This window comes from Macrobrachium nipponense, chromosome 3 (assembly GCF_015104395.2).
Source record: "Macrobrachium nipponense isolate FS-2020 chromosome 3, ASM1510439v2, whole genome shotgun sequence".
Taxonomy (NCBI): Eukaryota; Metazoa; Arthropoda; class Malacostraca; order Decapoda; family Palaemonidae; genus Macrobrachium; species Macrobrachium nipponense.
This window is the reverse complement of record NC_087202.1, coordinates 40721608-40748334: the sequence shown is the minus strand read 5'-3', so window position 1 is coordinate 40748334 and position 26727 is coordinate 40721608. Positions and strand designations below refer to the sequence as shown.

Below are 26727 nucleotides of genomic sequence, written 5' to 3'. Positions count from 1 at the left end.
AGGGACATTTTTCTGTTAGAATTTAACCCAGTTTTTTTTATGTATTAACTATTGGAAGTGTATATCTTTAATTATTTTAAGGCAATAAATCAAAATATATGTACGGTAAATACAGATGCAAACTCATTAAACCTTTGTGTTATTTGAATATTGAAATGCACGTTCAACTAATAAGGAATTCTCAAGAATGAGTCGTTTATTAATATATTCAGTATAATCGATTGAATAGCAAAGCCAGCTGACGTCTATTTTCTTATTCTAATCTGAATATAAAAACTGAAGTTGAATTCGTCTATATTTGAAATATGTTACAAATGCACTTGTGTAAAAATTTGTCTTCATTCAGTGCCAGGTCATAAAAAACGGCTAGAATATATTCAAAGGCAAGATAAAATCTTTATTTCTTTGACATTAACCGTTTAATTAAAAAACGGCGGAGTAATTTCAAATATTTGAAATCATTCTATTCTTCCGAAACTTTAACTGCTAATGGGCCACATGCCTCAAATGCCTCAAATATATTCATAATATTTAGGAGAAAATTTTAATAGTAACTGTCCTAAATTAGACAGGTTTTTTTTCGAGAATAAGAAAATTTTAATGGAATAATGAAAACACTGATAACAATAGCTACTATTTAAATGGCATAACAGTGCTCCCTGTTTCAAATGTAAACAGAAATATGAATAGTCATGACATGTCATTGTTTCATACGATTTCATCTAGATTTTTCTTGTGAGAACAATTGAATTTCACGTCTGAAACCGAGCACAGCGTTTCCTTTGCTTTTCATCCCGTCTCCGATTAATGAATACGTAAATCACTTATGCATCTTATCAGGAATTCAAGATGAAATGATAATTCACGACACTCCACATGATTCAAATTCACTGCCAACATGGCGACCCCTTCCGGAAGCTGTTGCGAGGAGGAAAAGACGAAGCAACGTGAACTTTCGTCCCCCAGCTCACCAGACGTTAAATAAAATGGAAGAGGTCTCACCTTCTACTCTATAACAACAACTATTCCAACTCGTTGACGTAAAGTTTAATTAATTCCGGGGACTTGTCTCGAAAATTAATGTTGATAAGGGGCTGGAACACAGAGGAAAATCTTGTGCACAGTCAAGGATTTGACGATCTTTGATTATGCTCAAGTACATTTTCATCGTTTTGTGACATATGTATTTGCTTATATTAAAAACGCATACACATACACACTACACGCACACACATAGTGTGTATATATATATATATATATTTATATATAAAGAAAATATATGTATATATATACATATATATATATTATACATATATATATATATATATATATATATATATATATATATATATATATATATATGTGTGTGTGTGTGTGTGTGTGTGTGTGTGTGTGTGTAATATATATATATATATATATATATATATATATAACCATATATATATATATTATATAATATATGTATATATATATTATATATATATATATATATATATATATATATATATATATATAAATATAAATATATATATATATATATATATACACACACACACACACACACATATATATATATATATATATATATATATATATATATATATATATATATATATATATATATATATATATATATATATATATATATATATATATATGCTTAAAAAATCACTGTAGATGCACGTGACTTCATAAATAAGCAAATTCCACAGGAAAGTGATAGTGAGAAATCCAAGCGCTTTCGTCTTTACTCAGACATTGTCAAGGAGTTCATGAAGTACAATTGGAGATAAAGGTCTCAGGTACAAAACAAGATCAAGAATACCAGATGGTTAATTGTCAAAAGGGTAAGAATTTAAAGAGATAATCCAGGATTATCGGATACCACACGGTCACAAACCTAACCGAAACTACCAAGTATCTTTACAGTCCAAAACATTTAAAAACTGAATATATTAATTTTGTTGCTTATATTTATCTACAACTTTTTTCATAATGAAAGCATCTAGTTTAGATAAACCAAGACTTAAATTTAGAACATTTCTATTATTTGACTTGATGAAACAAGATTCAATGATATTCCTTTTAACTGTGTCATTACATGGGATTAAGGCTCTTGCTTGACTCCAGTTAATAGGATGGTCTAAATCTCTCATATGTACGAATAATACATTCGATATTTGCCCAGTTCTCACAGAATATTGGTGTTGCTTGAGACGTTGTGAAAGGGATTTACCGGTCTGTCCGTAAAAATCTTTATCACACTTTTTGCAAGGATTTTTATTTTTTCTTAATATTCATGTTATTTTATGCCGACCTAAAATGGTAACTGGTGTTGAACGATGGAATCAGGAAAGTATGATACTGCTCATAAAAAGTAATGTTTGTTATGTTTATATACATATTCAACAAAGAAATCTATGGTGTTTTCATGCGACTCCCATAATCTTCGCTTTCTGCCATTTTCTAGATAATTATCTAATTTCATCCACTGTTGTTTATTTTTCTTACTGCCCCTACAATTTATTTCTTCATTTGTTGGTAAGTCGCACAAACATACCGAGTTCATATTCGTTCGGGTCTTTTCAGAAAATGGGAAATTAAAATCACACAAAATCAATGCTTTCGTTGATATCAGTAGAGAGGACTTCTAGTTCCACCCTTTCATCGATGTAAAACGTATTATGAAAAACTGGATTTCCTGCGGTAATTCTGGTTTATAACAATTTTCTTTCAGCGTGAGATGAACAGTAAATAATCTATTTGTATTCACCATGTTCGCCTTGGGGGCACTCAGCCAGAGGAAACAAATCCAACTTTAAATACAGGTATTTTCATACTCAGTATAGTACGCACTGTACAGTCATTTGCGTGAAAAGGCTTCTTGTAAATTATTACATGAACTCAGCTCACTTCAGCATTATTTACGTACAATATTCTCATGTATATATATATTTATATAATATATATATTATATATATATATATATATATATATACATATATATATATATATATATATATATATATATATATATATATATATATATATATATATATACTATACACACACAACACACACACACACACACACATATATATATATATATATATATATATATATATATATATATATATATATATATAATATATAATATATATATATATATAATTTTGTCTCATTAATGTTCGATTTTATGTTGCTTTCTCTCTGTGTTGTACCGTTTGGTATAAATCGATTTTTATCTATCGTTTCATTTTACACTATATGACTTGCTAACTGCTATAATAAATAGCACTGCACTCAGTACGTGGAGTTCTATCCTCACCTGAGGACTGTGTGCTTGACACCGAATTACTTATTGTTAAATTAGCAGTGATGATTATAATTTTGGGGGCTTCATAACAACTCTCCCGGTTTTCTGTGAAGAAACCATCATTGAGTTGCAACGTGTGAAGCAAAGAAACATCATAGTACTAGGGAATAAGAATTAAGGGGAAACGCCAGTCAAAGAAAAGAAAGGTGAGTGAAATGATACATAAAAATAGCTTTTTACCGATGGAAAATGATATGATAAATAAAAATAGTTTTTTTTTACCGAACGGTAGCAGATAACAACACAAGAGAGAAGGCTGCATAAAATCGAAAATTTATGCCGCAAAATTATTAATGATGAATTTACTCTGATATTCAGCCATAATTGCGTACGAGAGAAACTGTTCCCCATAAGTTTATATATTTGTGCTGTATGACTATCGAGCTCTTGAACGTCTCCGTGGTGATGGCGACCATCTCAGGGATGTAATATTCAAATCTTAGATAACATGTTAAATTTCTGTGTATCAGTTATGTAATAAATATATTTAGTAATCTAGTATGTCATTTTTATAATCCGAGGAAAAATGTGTCCCATCATAATGGTCAATCTTTTATATATATATATATATATCTATACTATGAATATAGAATATATATAGATACACCACACATATATATATAATATATATATATATGATATACATATGTATATTATATATATAACACCACACACACACCCACACACACACACACACACATATATATTATTATATATATATATATATATATATATATATACTGTGCAACTCGTGGTTTGTGTGAGATTCCATCTATGAATGTAGTATATAGCGACAGAAAATAATTCCTTCTCCATTTTCTAAGTTGTTAAATGTTACACTTTGAGACTTATTTTTCAAAACAGTTAATTCGTCATCGCATTTTATTACCGTCTCTTTTTTTTAATGTTTTTTTTTATGCTTCTTTCTTTACCTCGTCTCTCTCCTATTGACGGCTATCATTATCTCGTGTTGACTGCCCTGTAATTATGTAATTCAACGTCGTTCTTTCGTGAGAATGACACTCAGATCGATTCCTAATTGTAAAGACGAATTTTTCTCCATTTGTGTTGTTTTTTATTTTACATTTTCTTTCTTTTTATTTAATCAAAATATGAAGCTCTTCAATATGAATATATAAAATATTACCGCAAAATATTCACATAAGTATCAAGGATGAACACTTCAATATTTCCTTATTTTTTCAAACCAATTTCCCTCTCCTTAGCATTATCTCTCCTGTGCATTATCCCCGAAGAGAAGTGTCGGCATTGTGCTTCTCAAAGAATCCACAAGAACAACAATGTTCAATATAAAACAGCAGTGCAAAGACAATCGTCCATTCAAAAAAATTCCTATATTTTTGTAAACATGTAGAGGCATTAATTCGGACAACCTTCCATATGCAAATGAAATTAATTCGGTCCGCCGTCAGCTCCGCTGACTATCGGTGCGTGCGGGGAAATTTTGCTTTTTGTATACACACAAATTCACTTATAACGTCGTGTATTCTGTATAATATTCGTACAGCGTGTATGCATGCATATGGTATTTAGAGTAGCACTCAGTCCGTGCTTAAGTCACATTTTGTCTGTGTTTTTTTTCAGTCATATTCACTCTTGGTGTATATCATGCATACTACATGTGTATGCTATTTAGATCACCACGCAGTCTACGCTTATGTCAAATTTTGTTTTTAGCTCCAAACAATTTTTTTTTTTACCGGATGAATTTTAGTCTGATATTTTGGACCCATCAGGTACGTATTGTTCGCGAGTTACGCGTTCCCTCCTCCTATTAAATTCTGAAATAGTGATTAAAATCCCCTTTTTGGGCTCGAAATTGGTAGTGATATTTATCGTTTATTTTATGCTGCTATCATCGCAGTCATTCGTTTGTTGCTAATGCTTACATTTACGCACATATGAACTGACACACACACACACACACACACACACATATATATATAGTAATATATATATATATATATATATATATATATATATATAATATATACATACTACATATATATACAAGTTTTTATCACACCGCCATGATACATATATATGCATCAGGCTACAAATGTTCTTTAATATCTAATTCGCCCTGCCTCGGAATTAATATATTTTCATATATGTTAACCGAATTCCGAGGTAGAGCGAATTGATACTATATATATATATATATATATATATATATATATATATATATATATATATATATATATACACACACATATATGTAGGTGTGTGTGTGTGTGTAACAACTAAACAGATTGAATGTAAACTTTAATGAATTAGTTGGAAGTTCAACTGTATTTCCTCGTTCTAGTAAGCTTTTTCTCTTCCAGTTGCCTCAACTCCCGATGGATAAAACGAGCTAACGCTAATATAATACGAATAAATTACTGTGGTCTGTATGTTTGTGTGAAGAAATGTAAAGTTTAAAATGTTAATTAATTATTTTCGTTTTAATTACGAGTTGGAATTTATTATTTCCTCGTGAAGGCTTCTGGTTTTTCTTGCGCTTCTAAAATCGTATAGTTAACATTTAGTATTAGTGTCTTCACTCCGAAGAAAGGTGAAGAATCGAGATGATCAATGCAAACTCCTTCTCTAACATATTTTGCATTGTTTCATTAAATATCCTATTTCAACAGTTCAAGTAGAATCAATTACATAATCACAATCTGATACTGGACAAGCAGACTAAATTAGAAAAATGTTCCGGTTTCACTTAAAAAAGTCTATTTTTTCTTGTTCAATTTTTTCGCAGTAACATACATAAATACATATCCATTATGATGCAATTTTTAATGTAATCAATATATATTAAATTACGTCACTGAAGGTCTCCTTACAGGAATTTTGATTTCAAGATTTTATTTAAGAATTTGTATAACTTTATCAATTTGGCCCGTGCTTCTGATTACTAATATTAATTTTGCGCTAACTTTCATAGAAAGTTAGTTTTCTTTTAAATAACTGAAGGATTGGTTGGCACTGGTTTGGATAGCTTTGCGGTATCCTAGTATTAAATTTCGATACTATACTTACCGAAACATTCAGCAACTAATTTTTTATGTTTTGTATTGAATTTTGTTATGAAAATGGAATTAAAGAAAAATTAATTGTATGTATTAATGTATCTAAAATCTAATTTCACTACGAATATATCAATAAACCGAGTGCATCCCTTGAGTGAAAAAAAAATGTAAAGTATTATTAATGAGTTTCCCTGGTACGTGTGATCCATTGGCTCTCTCTCTCTCTCTCTCTCTCTCTCTCTCTCTCTCTCTCTCTCTCTCTCGGTATCATAAAAGGGCCATTTGTCTCCACTCTCGTGCCAGGAAATGGAAATTTATTTATTTACGAATACCCTGCTCTCCTGCATACCCAAAATGCGGATAGGCAAGGCAAGGCGAGAGATAAAAGAGCTTTATCTTCGAAACGGCAGAGATAAAGAGATATTGATCTTTTTATTCGTCGGAATCCAATCTCAAGACCAGAACGCACTTTTGTTGTTTACTTGCGTTTTATCATTGCCGTTTATTTCGCTTCGTGTATGCCTCGGGTCCTGAAAGCGAAGTCCGTGGAAAATGGAGGTTGGTCACTGATAACAAGGACGATTAATGGTAAAATTTATTAGAAAAAAATATCTTGAACCGAGTTAACTGTAAAAAATTTTACTACTATCCGGGTTTAGATGAAAAAGGATGACAGCAAATAGTGATTTATTTTGAGTTATTAAAGGAGACAAAATTCTAAATTTCGGTAAATTGCCTAAAAATAGAATAGAGGCAATAAATGTAAACTTAAATGAAATACTAAGAATTCCAGATCGTACACATGAGTGTCACAGTCCAGTCACATTAAAAACCAATAAGACATGGGAAAATAATGATAAAACATTTGCCTTCTAGGCTGTTTCAATAAGTCCATTATATTTTTTATTTTATTTACTGTTCCTGAACTTCAGCCTACTGTCCCTAGATTTTTTTTTTTTTTTTTTTTTACTATATCCAGAATTTTTGCGTACTGTTTCCTGAATTTTAACTTGCTGTTCCCAGTGGGGGGCAAATGCTTTGGAATCGAAATTGCAGGGAGTAATTACGCTTGGAGTTACATTCGATGTTTGCCGGAGATTAAAGAATTGTTTCTAGGTTGCTAGGTTCAGCTTCAATGCAAGTAATTACTGTTTAAACAAAGCAGCGATTCCAGAATATTTAAGTGCGCGGCCGAGTGAAATATCATCATCCGAATACGGGAAATGCAAAAACGCGTTCGGATAATCTCTCGTTAATATGCAGGTATTCGGAGTCAGGGATTGACAATATATTTCCCCGAAGTGTATTTGCGTATTCGTTATTTTTACGTTTGTGTTCTTTGTAAGAATCGGTTCCATAAACGTTTTATATAATAGCCAGTTGTTTAAACGTTTTATATAAGAGTCAGTTGCATAAAGGTTATATAATAGCCAGTTGTTTAAACGTTTTATATAAGAGTCAGATGCATAAACGTTTTATATAATCGCCAGTTGCATAAACGTTTTATATAATAGCCAGGTGTTTAAACGATTTATATAAGAGTCAGTTACATAAACGTTTTATATAATAGCCAGGTGTTTAAACGTTCTATTTAAGAGTCAGTTGCATAAACGTTTTATATAATAGCCAGTTGTTTAAACGTTTTATACAAGTCATTTGCATAAACGTTTTATGTGATAGCCAGGTGTTTAAACGTTTTATATAAGTCATTTGCATAAATGTTTTTTATAAGAGTCAGTTGCATAAGCGTTTTATATAAGTCAGTTGAACTAACGTTTTATATAGAAGACAGTTGCACAAACGATTTATATAGAAGACAGTTGCACAAACTTTCAGTATAGAAGACAGTTGCACAAACAGTTTACATAGGAGGCAGTTGAATAAACATTTATGCAATATTCAGTTGCTCAAACATTTTGTGTAAGAGTCAGTTGCCTAAACGTTTTATTGAGGAGTCAGTTGCTTAAACATTTTACCTAAGTCAGTTGCACAAACGTTTTATAGGAGTCAGTTGCTTAAACGTTTTATATAATAGTCAGTTTCTTAAAGGTTCTACAAATAGGAGTCTTTTGCATAAATTCTTTTATATGAACCAGTTGCTGAAACGTTTAATACATGAAGTATCGAATTGCACAGCACAGGCGCACTTGAATCCTCACTTAGACATTAATGTGTTTTATATGAAGACACAAATTTTTCTTTCTTAAGGAAAGCGCTGTTTATAATGGAACTGCATTATTAAAAAAAAAATAGTGGTTCAGCTTTGGATGAAATAACTATACGAAATTCTATCCCAATTCTAAATCCCCGTACGATCTAAATACTGTGTCGTTTCTTTGAAAATTATGTAGAAATAAATGATGAATAAACAAAAGGAGATTAACAGCAGGCTTATTGCTTTGCTGAGTTGATCTTTTATAAGTAAATTTTATTAGGACAAGATCGAACTTTAAAATTCAAGGAAGATTTATCAGCATCAAGAATTAAATAGCAAATTCTCTGAGATTTTCGATTCTGCATAATAATTTAATAAAATAATAATAATAATAATAATAATAATAATAACTAATAATAATAATAATAATAAATAATAATAATAATAATAATAATAATAATAATAAGAATAATAATAATCATAATAATAATAATAATAATAATAATATATTAATAATTAAATTAATAATAATAATAATATCTTGTGAGTAGACCCTCTTTTAAACAAGTCTTCTTGAAAAGGATCAAAGGATCCTTAATAATAATAATAATAATAATAATAATAATAATAATAATAATAATAATAAATAATAATAATAATAGCAGGATGGAGTTTGGAATATAAAAATGTGCCTTAGTCAACATACAAAAGGGCAAAGTAACAAGGACTGAAGGGATAAAGCTACCAGATGGGAACAACATCAAACACATAGATGAGACGGGATACATATACCTGGGAATAATGGAAGGAGGGGCTATAAAACATCAAGAGATGAAAGACACGATCAGGAAAGAATATATGCAAAGACCCAAGGCGATGCTCAAGTCAAACTCAACGCCGGAAATATGATAAAAGCCATAAACACATGGGCAGTGCCGGTAATCAGATATAGCGCAGGAATAGTGGAATGGACGAAGGCAGAACTTCGCAGCATAGAACAGAAAACGAGGAAACATATGACAATACACAAAGCACTACGCCCAAGAGCAAATACGGACAGACTATACATAACACGAAAGGTAGGAGGGACAGGACTACTTAAGCATAGAGGACTGCGTCTACATCGAGAACAGAGCACTGGGGCAATATATGAAGACCAGTGAAGACGAGTGGATCAAGAGTGCATGGGAAGAAGGACTGATAAAAGTAGACGAAGACCCAAAAATATACAGAGACAGGAGAAAGGCAAGCAGAACAGAGGAGTGGCATAACAAACCAATGCACGGACAATGCATGAGACAGACTAAAGAACTAGCCAGCGAGGACACGTGGCAATGGCTACTGAGGGGAGAGCTCAAGAAGGAAACTGAAGGAATGATAACAGCGGCACAAGATCAGGCCTTAAGAACCAGATATGTCCAAAGAACGATAGATGAAAATAACATTTCTCCCATATGTAGGAAGTGCAATACGAAAAATGAAACCATAAACCACATAGCAAGCGAATGTCGGCACTTGCACAGAACCAGTACAAAAAGAGGCATGATTCAGTAGCAAAAGCCCTCCACCGGAACCTGTGCAAGAAACACCAGCTACCTTGCAGTAATAAGTGGTACGAACACCAACCTGAAGGAGTGATAGAAAACGGTAAGGCAAATATCCTCTGGGACTTTGTTATCAGAACAGATAGGGTGATACGTGCAAATAGACCAGACGTGACGTTGACAAAATTAAGAAGAAAGTATCACTCATTGATGTCACAATACTATGGGACACCAGAGTTGAAGAGAAAGAAAGGGAAAAAATGGATAAGGATCAAGACCTGAAAATGAAAATAAGAATGATATGGGATATGCCAGTGGAAATTGTACCCATAATCATAGGAGCACTAGGCACGATCCCAAGAACCCTGAAAAGGAATCTGGAAAAACTAGAGGCTGAAGTAGCTTCAGGACTCATGCAGAAGAGTGTGATCCTAGAAACGGCGCACATAGTAAGAAAAGTGATGGACTTCTAAGGAGGTAGGATGCAACCGGGAACCCCACACTATAAATACCACCCAGTCGAATTAGTGGACTGTGATAGAGCAAAAAAAAAAAATAGTAATAATAATAATAATAATAATAATAATAATAATAATAATAATAATAATAATAATAATAATAATAAAGGACAAAGACCCTGACAGGAGAATGACAAACAGAACAGAGGAATGGCACAAACGAATGCACGAGCAGTACATATAATACACTAAAGACAAGGCCCTAAGAACCAGATCTGTCCAAAGAACGATGGATGAGAATAACATCGCATCCATATGCAGGAAGTGTAATATGATAAACGAGACCATAAACCACATAGCAAGCGAATGTCCGGCACTTGCACAGAACCAGTACAAAAAGAGGCACGATTCAGTAGCAAAAGCCCTCCACTGGAGCCTCTGCAAGAAACACTAGCTACCTTACAGTAAAAAGTGGTACGAACACCAACCTGAAGGAGTTCAAGAAAACGAACAAGCAAAGATCCTCTGGTCCTGTGGTATAAAACAGATAGGGTGATACGAGCAAACAGACCAGACCTGACGTTGATTGACAAAATCAAGAAGAAATTATCATTTATTGATGTCTCAATACCATGGGACACCAGAGTAGAAGAGAAAGAGAGAGACAAGATTGATGAGTATCAGGACCTGAAACAGATATAAGAAGGATATGGGATATGCCAGTGGATATTGTACCCATAATCATAGGAACACAAGGCACGATCCCAAGATCCGTGAAAAGGAACCTGGAAAAACTAGATGCCGAAGTAGCTCAAGGACTCATACAGATGAGTGTGCTCCTAGAAACAGCACACATTGTGAGAAAAGTGATGGACTCATAAGGAGGCAGGATGCAACCCGGAACCCCACACTATAATAACTACCCCGTAGAATAGATGACTGCGCCAAAAAAAAAAATAATAATAACTTTGCGACTTCTAATGCAGGTAAAATCAGAGCAATAGCTTACCCTCCAAGTTCCGTAAACACCTTCGCAGGGTGTTTTGTTTCATTCTTTCATAGGGATTTCTATGTTTCTTTAATTTGTCATTTCAGAATCATAATGATATAAACCGCTAGCATAAAGTATAGAAACCAACAATTATTACACACACAAAACTTGGATTTGTACATACGTAGCAGCAAAATGTTTATTGGTTTAATATTATGTTCCAGATAAGATTAATATTAAAGAAAACATTCGGCTTTTTTCATGAAGCAAAATATAATAAACCAAATAAATAAAAATTATAACACTACAGAGTTTAAAAGAAAATTATTTATCTGTGATTGATTAATGCGCGTATAACTCAGCGTTCGGTATATTAGGTCTGATAAGAAATTGGCCACAGGATATTTAGAAATTCTGATGCAGTTAGCTCGTGTTTTTATCACACGGGACTTTGTTTATGTAACTTTGCTGTTTTACTTTACTATTGTATTTTGGCCAATTAAGACACACATTTTATCATCAAGCAATTGTTGCAATTTCTTTGGAAAATATTTATTTGTCATACTTATTTTGCTGACCTCATTTTGATTTCCTTATTGGTAACACTTGAGTGGAGCAAGAAACTACTAGTATTTAATATCCGTTTCCTCCCTCTCATAGCTGATATGACACAAACACACATGCACACAAAACACACACACACAGATATATACACACCCCCCCCCCCCCACCCCCCCCCCCACCCCCCCCCCCCCCCCCCCCCACACATAGATATATATATTATATATATATATATATATATATATATATATATATATATATATATATATATATACATATATATGTATATGTGTGTGTGTGTGTTTGTGTATTGGTGTCAGGAGACTAAGTAAAAATTTAAATTTTCCCCTTGTTTTTGGCTATATATTCATTTCAAAGCGTACCATAATTGTCAATATCAAAAATAAGTCTACATATAATGGTTGAAGTATAAATCTCATTTATAATTTAACAATCTTCCCGCTTGCATCATCGAGTGGGATCTACAAGAGTGCATGTTCACTTTTATTCAAGTTATTCATGGTATTGTCAGTTTTTGGGTATATTAGGCGTGAGTTGGTCTAGTGTCATGAACAAGTGAAGTTGGTCATAGCAGGGAGATTATGTCTTTAAATATTATTTATTTTTCTTACGGAGCAGACTGGTGTGAGGGGAAAAGAACGATCGTCACGAAAGTTCATGGAATGAGACAAGTCCATATCTAGGATAAAGGGGGAATACCTCGCCCAATAAAACTATGTGGATTACTACTAAAACTTACAGCCAAAATTTTGTGTTCCGGCGTTGGTGTCGGTAGGTTATAATTAGGTTTGAAAAATGAAATTCACTTGACATTTTTGGAATTCCATACAGTAGTTGCATGTAACAGTTTTATAGTCAGTCTCTAGTTTATCTGGAGAGAGACGAAAATTTTACTCACAATATGAAAATTCAGATGGTTGATTTCCTCTCCCTTGTCTGTTTCTGTTAGATGCCCTACTTCTTAAAGGTGAACTGATATTAGATTGGCAATTGTTAGTCTATAATTTAGCATGTGTTTAATATGTGTGCATCAGAGTGTGTCTGTTCATTTACGGTAAATTATCCCTTGTGAATTATTTTCTTTTTACCACTAAACATGAAATTCAGAAATAATGTGAGATATGAAATGTTATGCGGAATGAAGTAAGCAATGTGAAATACCTCATGGAATGCAAACGGGAATATTTCTAGGGACAGTTGAATGATGTTCACTGAGGCTGTGAAATCTTTATCCTACTAGGTAAACCGAGTATTTTGAATAATGTGCATTGTCCTGACATCTCACTCCTTTCATTCACGTGGGCTATTCATTTTAAAGTACTAAACAAGCGAATAGCTTACGCACACACACGTATATATATGTTCACATATGTGTGTGTGTGTTTGTGCGGTTTCTCAGAGCTAAAGGGTTACAACTGGGATGAATGATGTTTAGGCACCAGTTGATCATATTCCGAAGAGATGAAAGAAGATATTGATTTTTAAAGAGAGCAAACGCAACAAAGGAGTTTTGAGGAAAAAAAAGGAACCTTTTCCCACCGATCTTATACTACACTAAAGGGCGACTTTAGATATGTGAGTAGGGAAAACAACTTTCTCTGTTAACTTGAGCCATCTATTTCTTTGGTTCTGTAAATGAAACCAGGCGAACTGCTTTGGTTTTCTATAATTTATAACCAAAATTATTGATAAATATAAAATAGTGTTGGTTCTGTAAAACTATTGAATGGAAACGATAATTTCCTCCCTTAACTCTTCTTCCGAGAAAAGTAAATCTCTATGTTGTTATTACTTCATTAGGGTTAAGATGTTTAATATACTTCCATGTATCTATACATACCTACTGCTTAATATATCAAGGTATAAGAGGAATGTCAGCCTCGTCGGTTTCGTTAAGGCTTCCAGGAAATTATGGAGAGTAATAAAATGAAAGGAATAGAGACTATAACTGTCCCATGGACTCCCGAGGACTCCCATCTCAAGAATTTTTCCGATCCATTCCACAACAAACGACGAAACTTCTTCAGTGTCATCCATTGCGACCTCGCTAAGATATTCTATGCGAGTGGAATTCATGGAGGAGATAATATGTGGGTGTATGATATATAAATATATTCCATTTGTGGATATAAAGGTTTAATAAAAGTCTACCGACGGGTTTTTTTTTTCTCCCTTCTTTACGTTTGTTTTTGTGCGTGTGCTTTTGATCTTTGGTGAATGTGTGCTTATGTCTTCGTTTATTTCTGACTGTATGTTTGAGTAAGTGATTAACATTAGTTAAACTATGGGTACAGCAACGAAGGCATGTATGAACAGAATTATTTCTGTGCGCATATAATTTGTATATGATGCGGTGTGGTTGTAAATGTGCGTAGCTATAGGTATAGTTTACTAACGTATATTTTTCATGCCATATTTCTTTATATGTGTGAATGTGACTGTACACAAGCGTCTGTGTGTGTTAGTCTGTGAATAATTACGCAAGCATTCTTGTATCAGTGTAACTGATCATATGAATAATGTGTTTCTGCGTATATGTATAAATCATTTAAAACCTTCACGTATATCTGTATACGTTATCAGTATATAGCATTGTATAAACGCTTGTATATACGCGGGTAAGGTTATCGTGAAGTTTTTCCGTTATAAGTTCAAGCTATTTCGGGTGGTATTTTGCATAATAGTGAACAGCCTCGCCGGCGCAGGTAGTAAATTAAGACTATTAAATGTATCTTCTAGCCGGGGTTCATTTTAAAGACGGCGATGTCTGATGGCGGAAGCTTAAAATGGCTCTCCACCAAAGGACATTGAACCTTAAAGTCAAGGGAGAATAGAGGCGATACTTGCCAAATCGCTTGATCTTTCGGTAAACAGATAGTTGTTTGAATTGACTCTCCCGTAATAGAATGCCATTGTTAGCTAGACAGGGTCGCTCTGCCAAGGGGAAGGGACCTTCAATCCAGGTGTTTAAAACAAAATATCAGTTTGTGGAAATTGGTTTTGTTTCGGGTGATGAAATAGATCAACGGCCCCTTGCTACCATCCTTTCATTCTCCTGAGGGTCAAATTTTTCCAGCGTCCGTCCGTCTGTAGCTACAGTCCAGCGACGACTGAGTTTATATTTCTGAGATGTCTTGAGACTCAAGTCTCATTTCGAGAGGAAAGGAAATTAAGGTTGATTGCTGTATGTAATATTCTAGCTCTGGGACCATATATATATATATATATATATATATATATATATATATATATATATATATATATATATATATACATACACACAAAAGAGAATGATACCCAACAATTCTCCATAATCATGAAAAAGATAACATGTCAACAAATTAATTTCAAGCGTAAATCCTACCAATGAGACTCAGGTCATCGTCTGGAATTTAAATACATGTGATCATTCTCCTCCTCACTACAATCTAAATTTTTCGAAATGATTTCGGTTCCCTTTGATATACATCGCACAAATTTGCTTAAATGACGATTTACCCTGTCGACATTATGGTATGTATTTTCAACAGATATCGAGTAGTGTGAAACGCATACACACACACGCACATATCCATATATGCATGCACACACACTATATATATATAATATATAATATATATATATATATATATATATATATATATATATATATATATATATATATATATGTGTGTGGTGTGTGTGTGTGTGTGTATGTATACTATATACCTTTACCCCTGTGTAAAATAACCTATTGTAAGGCCTTTAATCATCATTTGCTGGTGCTTTATTTATGCATAGCTTTATATCGTTTTTAGCAACTTCTTGTAACTTAAATACCAGAACCATGATAGTACTCAGTGGCTGACACCATTATAGACTTGAATGTGGTCTACAATGACCACAGCAAGCTAATCTGAAAATATCCTGGTAAACTAAGTTCTCAGAGGTCCAGTATAACTCAAATGAAATTATAACCATCGGACACTTTTTGGGCATTTTTCTTTGTAAACATGGCATTAACATTTTCTTTGATAAATGCCACCTTTGTATAAATAAATAAAAAAAAAAAGTATTCATGAAATATACGCCAAGTTATTCAAAGGAAGCATTTAATAATGTTTTTCATAGAAAACACGATGTTAGTACAATAAAATTAGTTATGCAAAGAAAAAATTTAGTGAAATGTAAATCAAGTTAATAAAAGAAAATATTTAAGTATTGTAATTATATTTAATCAAAGAAAATACGATTACAGTGCAATATAGGTAAAATATATCAAGTTAATGAAAATCCTTTTGTGCAATATAAGTGAAGTTACTCTAAGAGAAGACGATAATAGCGGAATGTAAGTCAAGTACCAAAAAGAAGAGATTAATCATATTTTCATGATAATGGGATGAAGCGAGTGTTCATATGTTTGAATATTGCTATTCTTTATTAATAATAATTAACACCAAGTATTGTACTGGGGGAAACATTGTAAGCTACATTGTGTATCATATTTTAATTTTAAAAGCACCATAAATAGTTTATGCGATATAAAAATGTCTTGTATACGAAAACTTTGTGTGTCAAGCAAAAGGCCCATAAGCTTAAATATTTAATGACGTTTCCGTCGAAAAGCTAATGAAATACAGCACAGCTATTGACTTCTTATAACGGAAACAGTGTTTCAGATTTAATCAAAATGTTATTATTATTTTTTTTGTGGGGGGTGGGAGGGGGGGGGGGGGTGGCGGGAATTATCCCCCCCCTACAAGCCTCAAACCATTGCTGCTGATCATACATTAACTAAGAAAATTTAGTGAAATTTCGATATTTTTTTTACTGAAAAAATTCAGGATTTCATTTTTCTCCGTTTTAAAAGCCAGTGGAGAGAAAAAAATCTATACTTTTTGTCGTAATTTATGAAGCATTCTCTCGTGTGAAATGTGAAATAAATCAGGTGGCTTAGCCTGAGGCTTTCCCATCTTCCCCCACAGATATAGCAAAACATATTTCTTTCCCTGAAGTAATCTTTTTGACCCCGAAAAACAGAAGGAAAAAATAAACAGAGGAAAAAAATCTAAAGGAAAACTGTGTTCTGTGTGCTGTATGTGTACCTTGGGAACAAAGTGCTGGTGCACTTCCTTTCCTTCGATTATTTTAAGAGTTGAAAAAAAAGGCTTGAAAAAGAAAGAAAAAGCAGAAATGACTTTTCTTTCTTTATGGAAAAACTATTTATGTAGGAAGTATAAAAACATACTATATACGAATCAGTAGGCTTAGTCATTTGAAGTTTCTTCTAAGGAAGGTAAATTTATGACATAATTATCAGTTAAGATAGTTGGGAGATTTCTTGCCCCTGGCGGAGTTTTGCGGTCTCTGAACGCTTTTGTTGATTCTGTCTGCTTGGAAATGTTTACATTTATTGTGTAAGCTTTTTCTTCGTTTAAAGAACTCAGGAAAATACATATTAATTAGGTACAATAAACTTCGCCAACGTGGTCATTAATGAGCGTTTATTCGTACGTATGAGATGTACCTGTAACTTTCAGGCATGCTAATTAAATAAGATTGCCTTGCTATGTTCACAGCTTTTATCTAAAAAAATCAAGTCATTAAACCATAGACTTGAAACATTATTTTCAGCGAAGTCGAGAATAGATGAAAAAACCCAATTTTTTTCTGATTTCATTAAAATAGCGAACCCAAATAACAATCACAGAAGCGGGCATCCTTGATTGCTTTCAATAAATAGAAGCGATAAAACAAGATTCGCCAATAGCAACAATATAAATAAAAGGGATCCCTAACAACTTTGTGTTTGATGTCATAAAAATGTTAGTTTTTTTCTTCCTTTTTTTATTTTATTTTTTTACTGATAGCCTTAATAGTGAAAGATAAATATTCAGCGCACTTATTTTGATATTTTTTTATATTTCGCATTTTATCCGTTCAAGAACACACACACACACACACACACACACACACGCACGCATATATATATATATATATATATATATATATATAATATATATATATATATATATATATATATATATATATATATTTATATATATGTGTGTGTGTGTGCGTGTGTGTGTGAATTTTATCACATCACTGTGATTCGTATACACGCATTAAGCTACAAAAGTCCTTTAATATCTAATTTTGTCTACCTCGGAATTAATATATTTTCATATATGTTAACGGAAGGGGAATCCTTCAATGGATAAGAAATTCGTCGGCTCATGGGCTCTAACCACGGAACCAAGAATTCAGGATGTGCAGCGAAGATATTAAAGGATATTTGTGGATTTGCAGCTTAATGTATATATTGTCCCAGTTCTTTTAAACCACTGTTCTACTGACGTTATGTAGATGATACATTTTCAATTTGTAGATCTGAAGAACATGTACCCCTGTTTCCTGATTATTTTAACTCAAAACACCAAAATATTGAATTTACTAAAGAAGTAGAGAACAATTATACTTTAGCTTTCCTTGACGTGCTTGTAAGTAAACACAGCGATAACACGTTTTCAACATCAGTCTACAGGAAACCAACATTTACAGGGACTCACAACTAAATTTTCTTCATTCGTCCCTGTAGTTTATAAACGCAATTTAGTCTGTACACTCGTGACCCGTGCCTTTAGCATTTGTTCAAATTATTTTAGTCTTCATTCAGAATTTCAGTTTATAAAAGAAATTTTTCAAAAAACGGGTTTTAATATTGCTTTCATAGATACATATGTTGTTGGTAAACAGCTAGAAAAGTTATTGTTCCAAAAAGTTTCCATTTAAAAAGCCAATAAAGCAGTACTGTATTTTACTATGTTTTTCTATGGTAATAAGAGTTTTTCTGTTAGAAATAGACTACTAAAACTTTCAAGAGAATTCTATCCTCAAGTTAATGTTAGGGTAGTGCTCAAGCCTAAGTATACTATTGGTGGTTTGTTTTAAGTACAAAGATATCGTACCCACAGAGCTACAGTTTCATGTTGTTTACAAGTACGGGTGCAGTTGCTGTAATGCAATTTACGTGGGAAAAACAAAGCCCCAAGCACGTCTACGATGGTTTAAACACTTAGGAAGATCAGTTAAGACAAACAGGCTTTTAACAAAACCACCATTCAGTGCCATACGGGATCACGCAGAAAATAGTGATCACCCTCTAAGGTTAGATTCATTTTCCATTCTCTCTAGTCGAATGGCCCCCATGGAGCTTGCAATAGCAGAAAGTCTCTAGACTTTAAAGTTGAAACCTACCCTCAGTAACAACGAGAGGTCCACGGAGATGCTGTGTTTTTAAATTTCTAGTGTGTATGTTTGTATGACTTCATGATGTAACCTTTGTGTAACATTACTTCATTCTGATGATCGATTATATATGTGTGTATATATATATATATATATATATATATATATATATATATATATAGATATATATATATATATATATATATATAAATATATATATATATGCATATGTATATATATAAATAGTACATATTTGGTTGGGTCAGGCTAGATGAAATGAACATTGATTTAAAAAATTGCCTGATAGGCCACTTGCCCAGAACCAAATATGTAAACAAATATATCAAAAGAGGTGGCTTATCTTCTAATTACATTTGAACAAAAGGGAAAGGTCTTAATGAAAGCCCGTAGTACATTAAATTACTTTAATTTGCTTAGTTCAAGCAGGAGAAAAAATCCTGACTGTTATGCAATCCAGCAAAACAAGTGCAACGATAGTCTTACGACAAATTTTAGAGTTAACTGGCTTTCAGAGTGAAATAGAAATTTTACACAATGGTAACGCAAATGGGAGCCTGTGGCTTGTGGATATACATTGTCCAAATGTAGTCGGTTCTTGGTCGTAGCAAGGTTGAATTAATTTGCTTCTAAGGCAACTTCTCAAAGGTCTTCTAAGGCAACTTCTCAAAGGTCTTCTAAGGCAACCTCTCAGAACGGTGGCAGAAACACGAGCGGAGAAGATTACACGTATCTGGAAGTAGATTTCCCGGATAAGGATTCGTGCATAAAAGATTATCTCACTTGCAATAGTCTATCACAATGGAGGAATGAGTTACTCTGTATCACTGAGCAAAATATTATTTCATCCATAGATTTACTTCATATGGCGAACACACAATTGTTTTCACCAAGGGATTTTACTTTGGGAGATGAATACTAAGGAAAGGAAATGAGAGATTTAAAGAGAGAAATAGTAACTGCCACTGAGTTACTCATTTCAAACTTATTGACCAATCCATATTGCAATGTGCACTATTGCAAAATATCTAGTCGATGCAATAGCTCCTCCGTTATGTTAATAACTGAAGGGACTGCTTGTAGTCCAGGTCTCTTGTGACCAGTTTACCAATGTGGCAACAGGTCAAGACAAAGAGAAAAGCCCCGAGATTCAGAATCTATCAGGTCAAGGTCTGCTCTCTGTGGGGACTGAGTTGGCCTCTTGGCCGATTTTGAATGTTGTTCAGCCTGTGACCCCTCAAGCTATGGAAATGGACACATGTTAGGAGGAAGATGTACCGACATCCCTGAAAAGACAATTAAAACGAGCAGAAAGGAGACCACAAGAATATAGATCTTTGGACAAGGATATAAAGAGTCTACTTATAGTATGCCTATTCTCCACATGAATAAGCTAATCTTGCTACCTGGCCTGGCCCTATCTCGAAATTGCGCTCATAACCACCACCTTGTATATATATATATCATATATATATATATATATATATATATCTATATATATATATATATATATTATATATATGTGTGTGTGTGTGTGTGTGTGTGTGTGTGTGCGTGTGTTTGTGTGTGTGTTTGCGTATTAAAGTAGACTCATTCTTTGAAAACATTGTCTATGCACAATCTTAAACAATCGATCCTGCTCCTAAGGGTTACTATCCATGAAACAAGATTTCAAGACACCTTGACCCTAAAACCTTATAGATGCCACGTCCAGCATTGCTTTTAACTCAGCTGACAGTCAGTCGGTGTTGCAAAATAAGCTAGCTCTGCCAAGACTATTATTTTAAACGTTCTTACGAGGAAGTGTCAGTCTTTTATAATAATGCTGAAACGTTTATCTATCACGACCATTATTCCAACTCTCATGTTATGTGCAAACAGCTTTAAGCAATCGAGATATTCCCCAAGTGTTGATCTCCTTCCAGCACTCATGAGGAATCCGGTCTGAGGGTAGAGTGGCCACAGTCATTAGACTGGGGTGTTGCGAACAACACTGTCACCCCTCCCATTACAATGGTGTTGATGAAGGGGAATAGTAGAAGGGGAAAATAGGTTCACCTCTCTCTCTCTTTCTCTTCCTCTTTCTCTCTCCCCTCTTTTCCTGTTTCCCTTTTTCAGTGAGAAGCGTAACCGTCCAACCAAATTACAAACCGGGGAGTGGAACTAGATACGCTTTGCAGATAGAAATGTGTACACAAGACAGAGAGAAAACACGACCATTCAAAGCAAAGAGCAGCCATGCTTGCAAAAATCCACCTACGCGCAACTGCATTGCGTTTACCTCGTAGGAACACGCAGACATCAAAAAGAGCAAATGGTAAAAACACAATTATAAAAAAAAGAAACAAAATTCACGTTGCATACACTTTCACTCATTCCGCAAAAAAAGGGGGGAGAGCGAAATATGCACAGCGTATAATTAATAGCCAATCCACCTAGACAGCATTTCATGTGCAAACATTACATAGCAAAAAGGAAAACAAAACAATAAAACAAATAACAAATAACACTTCCACTCATTTACACGTCTACACCCACACGGATCAAAATAACGCCTACTCGCAAACGCATGGAATGGCATAAAAGCTTTTGCTTTTACTCACGTACACGCCTACACAAACACACACATAAACATGCATACATGCACAAACGTGGAACAAAAAAAATGCATTCATGTATTTCATTTGATAGTTGTTCTTTAGACCATTTCATTTAACGCCTATGCGTTTCAACATTTTGATGGATTCTATATTGGCACTCGGTAAACTCGTGTTTAAATAGTTGATCATTGAAAATAATTAATTTCTAATACATGCATTTTATAAAAATGATCCAAGCCTGCAATGGAATTTTTCATATAGCAGGTGCGCAGATTTTGACACCAGCAGAAAAATATACATTCACAAATTAGGTATCCCAGTAAAATAAAAGGTCTTGTTTCAAGTATAATTATATATATATATATCATATATATATATATATATATATATATATATATATATATATATATATATAAGACAGAAAACGTTGGCGAAAGCAGGCCACAGCATATGGAAGGACAGGGTGACAAGGATATAGCATACTATTACCTGATGACCGCTATATCCTTGTCACCCTGTCCTTCTATATATATATATATATATATATATATATATATATATAATATATATATATATATATATATATATATGTGTGTGTGTGTGTGTGTGTGTGTGTGTGTGTGTGTGTGTGGCGTGATAGTAGTGCGTGTGGTCAGTATATATATATATATATATATATATATATATATATATATATATATATATATATATATATGATATATATATATATAATATGCACAATGTATGTGCGCATATATATATGCACTATGTCCGTGAGTGTATTTAGGTAAATGCGTTTCTATACACACGTAGTTGTAATCTTGCCTCAGCTATGCCATAGATAATTCATGGCGTCAAACTGTTACTTAAACTGTTACGTCTCAACAATGCAGTTAGTGTTAGAACGGTTATGGTAATATTAATACCACGAGATTATAGATGGCGTTCGATGTGGTGGTTGCATGGCCATCCTATGATTATGATTTTTATAATCATCATTATCATTAGTTATTTTTGTCGTTATCATTGTTATTATTAATACTATCGTTATTAACCTTATCAGCTGATTTGATATTCTTATTATCAATAGATTCAATTATCGTTATTATTATTATCAAGGGACTCATTGTTATGATTATTACAATCAGGTGCTTTGTTATTATTGTAATTGGTATTATTTTTATAATTAGCCATATCTCAACTATTTCATTATTATAATTATTATTATTATCATTATTATCAACACCGCTAACCCGCTCATCAATTCCCTCAGGATGCCAAGGGCTGAAGGTGAAGAATGTAGTCGTGCCGTCACACGAAGTCAAGGGCAAGAGAGTCGAGCTGGAGTGCAACTACGAACTGGACGGAGATCAGCTTTACTCAGTCAAATGGTACAAAGGCATCAAGGAATTCTTCCGCTACGTCCCAGCTGATTCACCCCCCATGCAAGTCTTCGACCTGCCGGGGGTTAACGTCGATGTGAGTGAATGTTGAGTGTTCTTTTTTTCTTTTTCTTTTTTCGCAGAATTTTTACTCGATTATAGTTTGCAGAAATTGTACACTATATTTAGTGTAGAATTTGTACTCGTTCATATTTTGCAGAATATTTACTTGAATAAAGTTTGTAGAATTTGTACGCATATATAATTTGTAGAACTTTAACTCGTTCATAGTTTTCGGAATTTTTACTCATTTATCGTTTGCAGACTTTTTACTCGTATATAATTTGCAGAATTTGTATTCGTTTATAGAGGGTAGAATTTATAATCGTTTACAGTTTGAAGAATATTTCCTCGCTTATAGTTTATGGAATTTTTTATGCGTTTATAGTTTGCATAATTTTTAATTATTCATAGTCTGTAGAATTTTTTCTGGTTTATTGTTGTTAGGCTTTGTAATCGGTTTTAGTTTGAAGAATTTTTACTCTTTTGTAGTTTGCAGAATTTTTAGTCGTTTATAATTTGCAGAACTTTCACTCGTTCATAGTTTGTAGAATCTTTACTCTTCCACTGACATCTGACTTAGATCGAATTTGGATGCCGCTATGTATTTCATTTAAATTGCTTCAACTACTTCTCTTCCTGTTACAGTATTATCTAACATTTAGTCATATGCAGATCTAATTCAATACCCTTTATATTTCGTCTGCATTCCTTTTCAACTTATTTCTCTATTACATTGTTATCTGATATCCAGAAATGTGCATATGACCATAAATGCGTGATCGCTTGAGAGAGAGAGAGAGAGAGAGAGAGAGAGAGAGAGAGAGAGAGAGAGAGAGAGAGAGAGAGAGAGGTGGGATATAATGACACGTTATTCAAGAAGTCTAACAAATCATAAGGCATTCAATTCACCATCAGTATAATCTGCCTTTCTCATTAGCATAGATTATGTTACTGAAACATCCTTTCATTGGCACTAGCATTCCTTATTTATACATAAAAATGGTATTTATGATTAAATCCCTATCAAATATTGAAATTATGACCAATAATAATCACTAATAATACTTTACACCTCCGGAGTTTTTTTATACCAACAGCTGATATATACCCTTTTACTTCTAATTCACATGTATATATATATATATATATGTATATATATATATATATATATATATATATATATATATATAGATATATATATATATATATATAATATATATAATATATATATATATATATATATATATATGCAAGCACATATCAAGATTAACAGGTGCACTCATAAAGATTTCATTGTGTCTATATTAACTTAGTCAAATTATGGCGTATATATATATATATATATATATATATATATATATATATATATATATATATTATATATATATATATATAAATATATGTGTGTGTGTATATGATATATATATATATATATATATATATATATATATACATATATATATATATATATATATATATATATATATATATATATAATATATTTATTTATACATGGTTAACTATTAAGAGATATTTGGAAATATAATACAAGGAGGCCTATCTTTATGTCTGGCTCTAGATAGTAACATTACTACTTCATCAATTATCACAAATAATGATACGATGTATGATACGAAGATATATGGCAACTCTTTCTGCAGATGTAATGCAATATCTCTTCGGGGAAAAATCAATGTTATTAAAGGCTATAGATGGATCTTCTTTCCGGATAAATCAATATTTACAAGTCGTCTCTGAGGAGTGAAGAAGCTTCTCACACGTTTGGTGTTTATGACGCGTTTGAATTTAAGTTAAATTTTCTTTTATTTTTCTATTTTGGATGTTAACTTCTTTTATGTCATGCAGACTTATAATGTTGATGATTATTCATTGTTAGAAATCAGTTATTGGGTAATAATGACCTAAATCTGTGTACATTTATTAATATGGATTTCATTCCTAACGTTTTCGAGAGCAAGATGACCATCTTTCTACTTCTGGCTATCCAGAATGGCTAAAGCTCTATTCATGTGTAATTTGATTATACGAGTATATATATATATATATTTATTATATTATTTAATTTTTATAATATTTATAATATATATATAAATTATTATTTAAGTATATATGATATATTTAATTATATTAAGTTAGTATATGTATATATATATATATATATATATATATATATATATATATATATATTTACGTGGTCAAACTAACCTTGTTTAACTAAAAGGGAGAATTTGTAGCGTGACCTACCTTCGATGTTCCCATTGCCTTCCCTCTCTGCGTAGCTGAATTCAATCACTATATCTTAGGCTAATTCAAACTCTTAAGATACAAAAGTAGAGTCTTTATGTTCCCCCAAAATAGCTAACATGAAAAGGAAATAAAATGAATCTATAATCCCGAAACCATGAGATACCATTACTGTTCTGCTTAGTCATACTGAATAGAACTATCACTACTTATTCTCACTGTCAAATAACCCCTATCAGTCTTTCTCAAATACATGTCTAGAGAATTCATTTTAGATAGTGACAATCCAAATACATCTCAAAATAAATCATAATTATTAAAAATGGTAATATTAGAGTTCATCAATAATGTCAAGTGTCGCACAGCACTTCCCCTTTCAGAAACTGAAATAAATGTCACCGTTCAAAGTTCCAACGTCTTTTTCTCTTCTACTTTACCTTATTTGATAGATTTCCAAGCGCCTCGTTCCGGCCTTGTTTCACACTGAACATCTGTCGTATAATTGCCCCATTAGTTACCACACTAGAGATTTTATTCCATTCATTTGCTCTAACAGATGTATGTACTTACGTATGCTAACGGACGTATGAATGCACGCACATTGGTCTATTCTGATGTATGCGCGTTTCCCCATTGCTCATGTGCACGTCCTATTTAGCGCAATCTTGCCACTGCGATCGGAAATGTTATGTCTTTGGTCTCGTTTGAACATCCTGAGGAATTCACAGTTTAAAATTTTTCTATATTTCCAAAACACTCGAGGCTATCCTTTCTTTGCATCCAACTGCCTGTTTCTCGTTATCGACCTGATTGTTTATTTATTGCATGCCAGTGCCTTTAACACACAACACCACACACACACACACACACACACACACACACACACACACACACACATATATATATATGTATGTATATATATATATATATATATATATATATATATATATATATATATATATATCATATATATATATGTATATATATATATATATATATATATATATATATATATATATATA

General features: G+C 32.7%; 1 protein-coding gene across 2 annotated transcripts in view; it reads left to right on the top strand.

The window, feature by feature from the left end:
- The window catches only part of LOC135221705 (cell adhesion molecule 2-like), a 407499-nt gene that overhangs the window by 243433 nt on the left and 137339 nt on the right, over window positions 1-26727 (top strand). For both annotated transcript variants that reach the window (XM_064259459.1, XM_064259457.1), the window contains exon 2: window positions 23269-23474. In XM_064259459.1, coding sequence (XP_064115529.1) covers window positions 23269-23474 — 206 coding nt within the window. The remainder of the gene's footprint in view (window positions 1-23268; window positions 23475-26727) is intronic.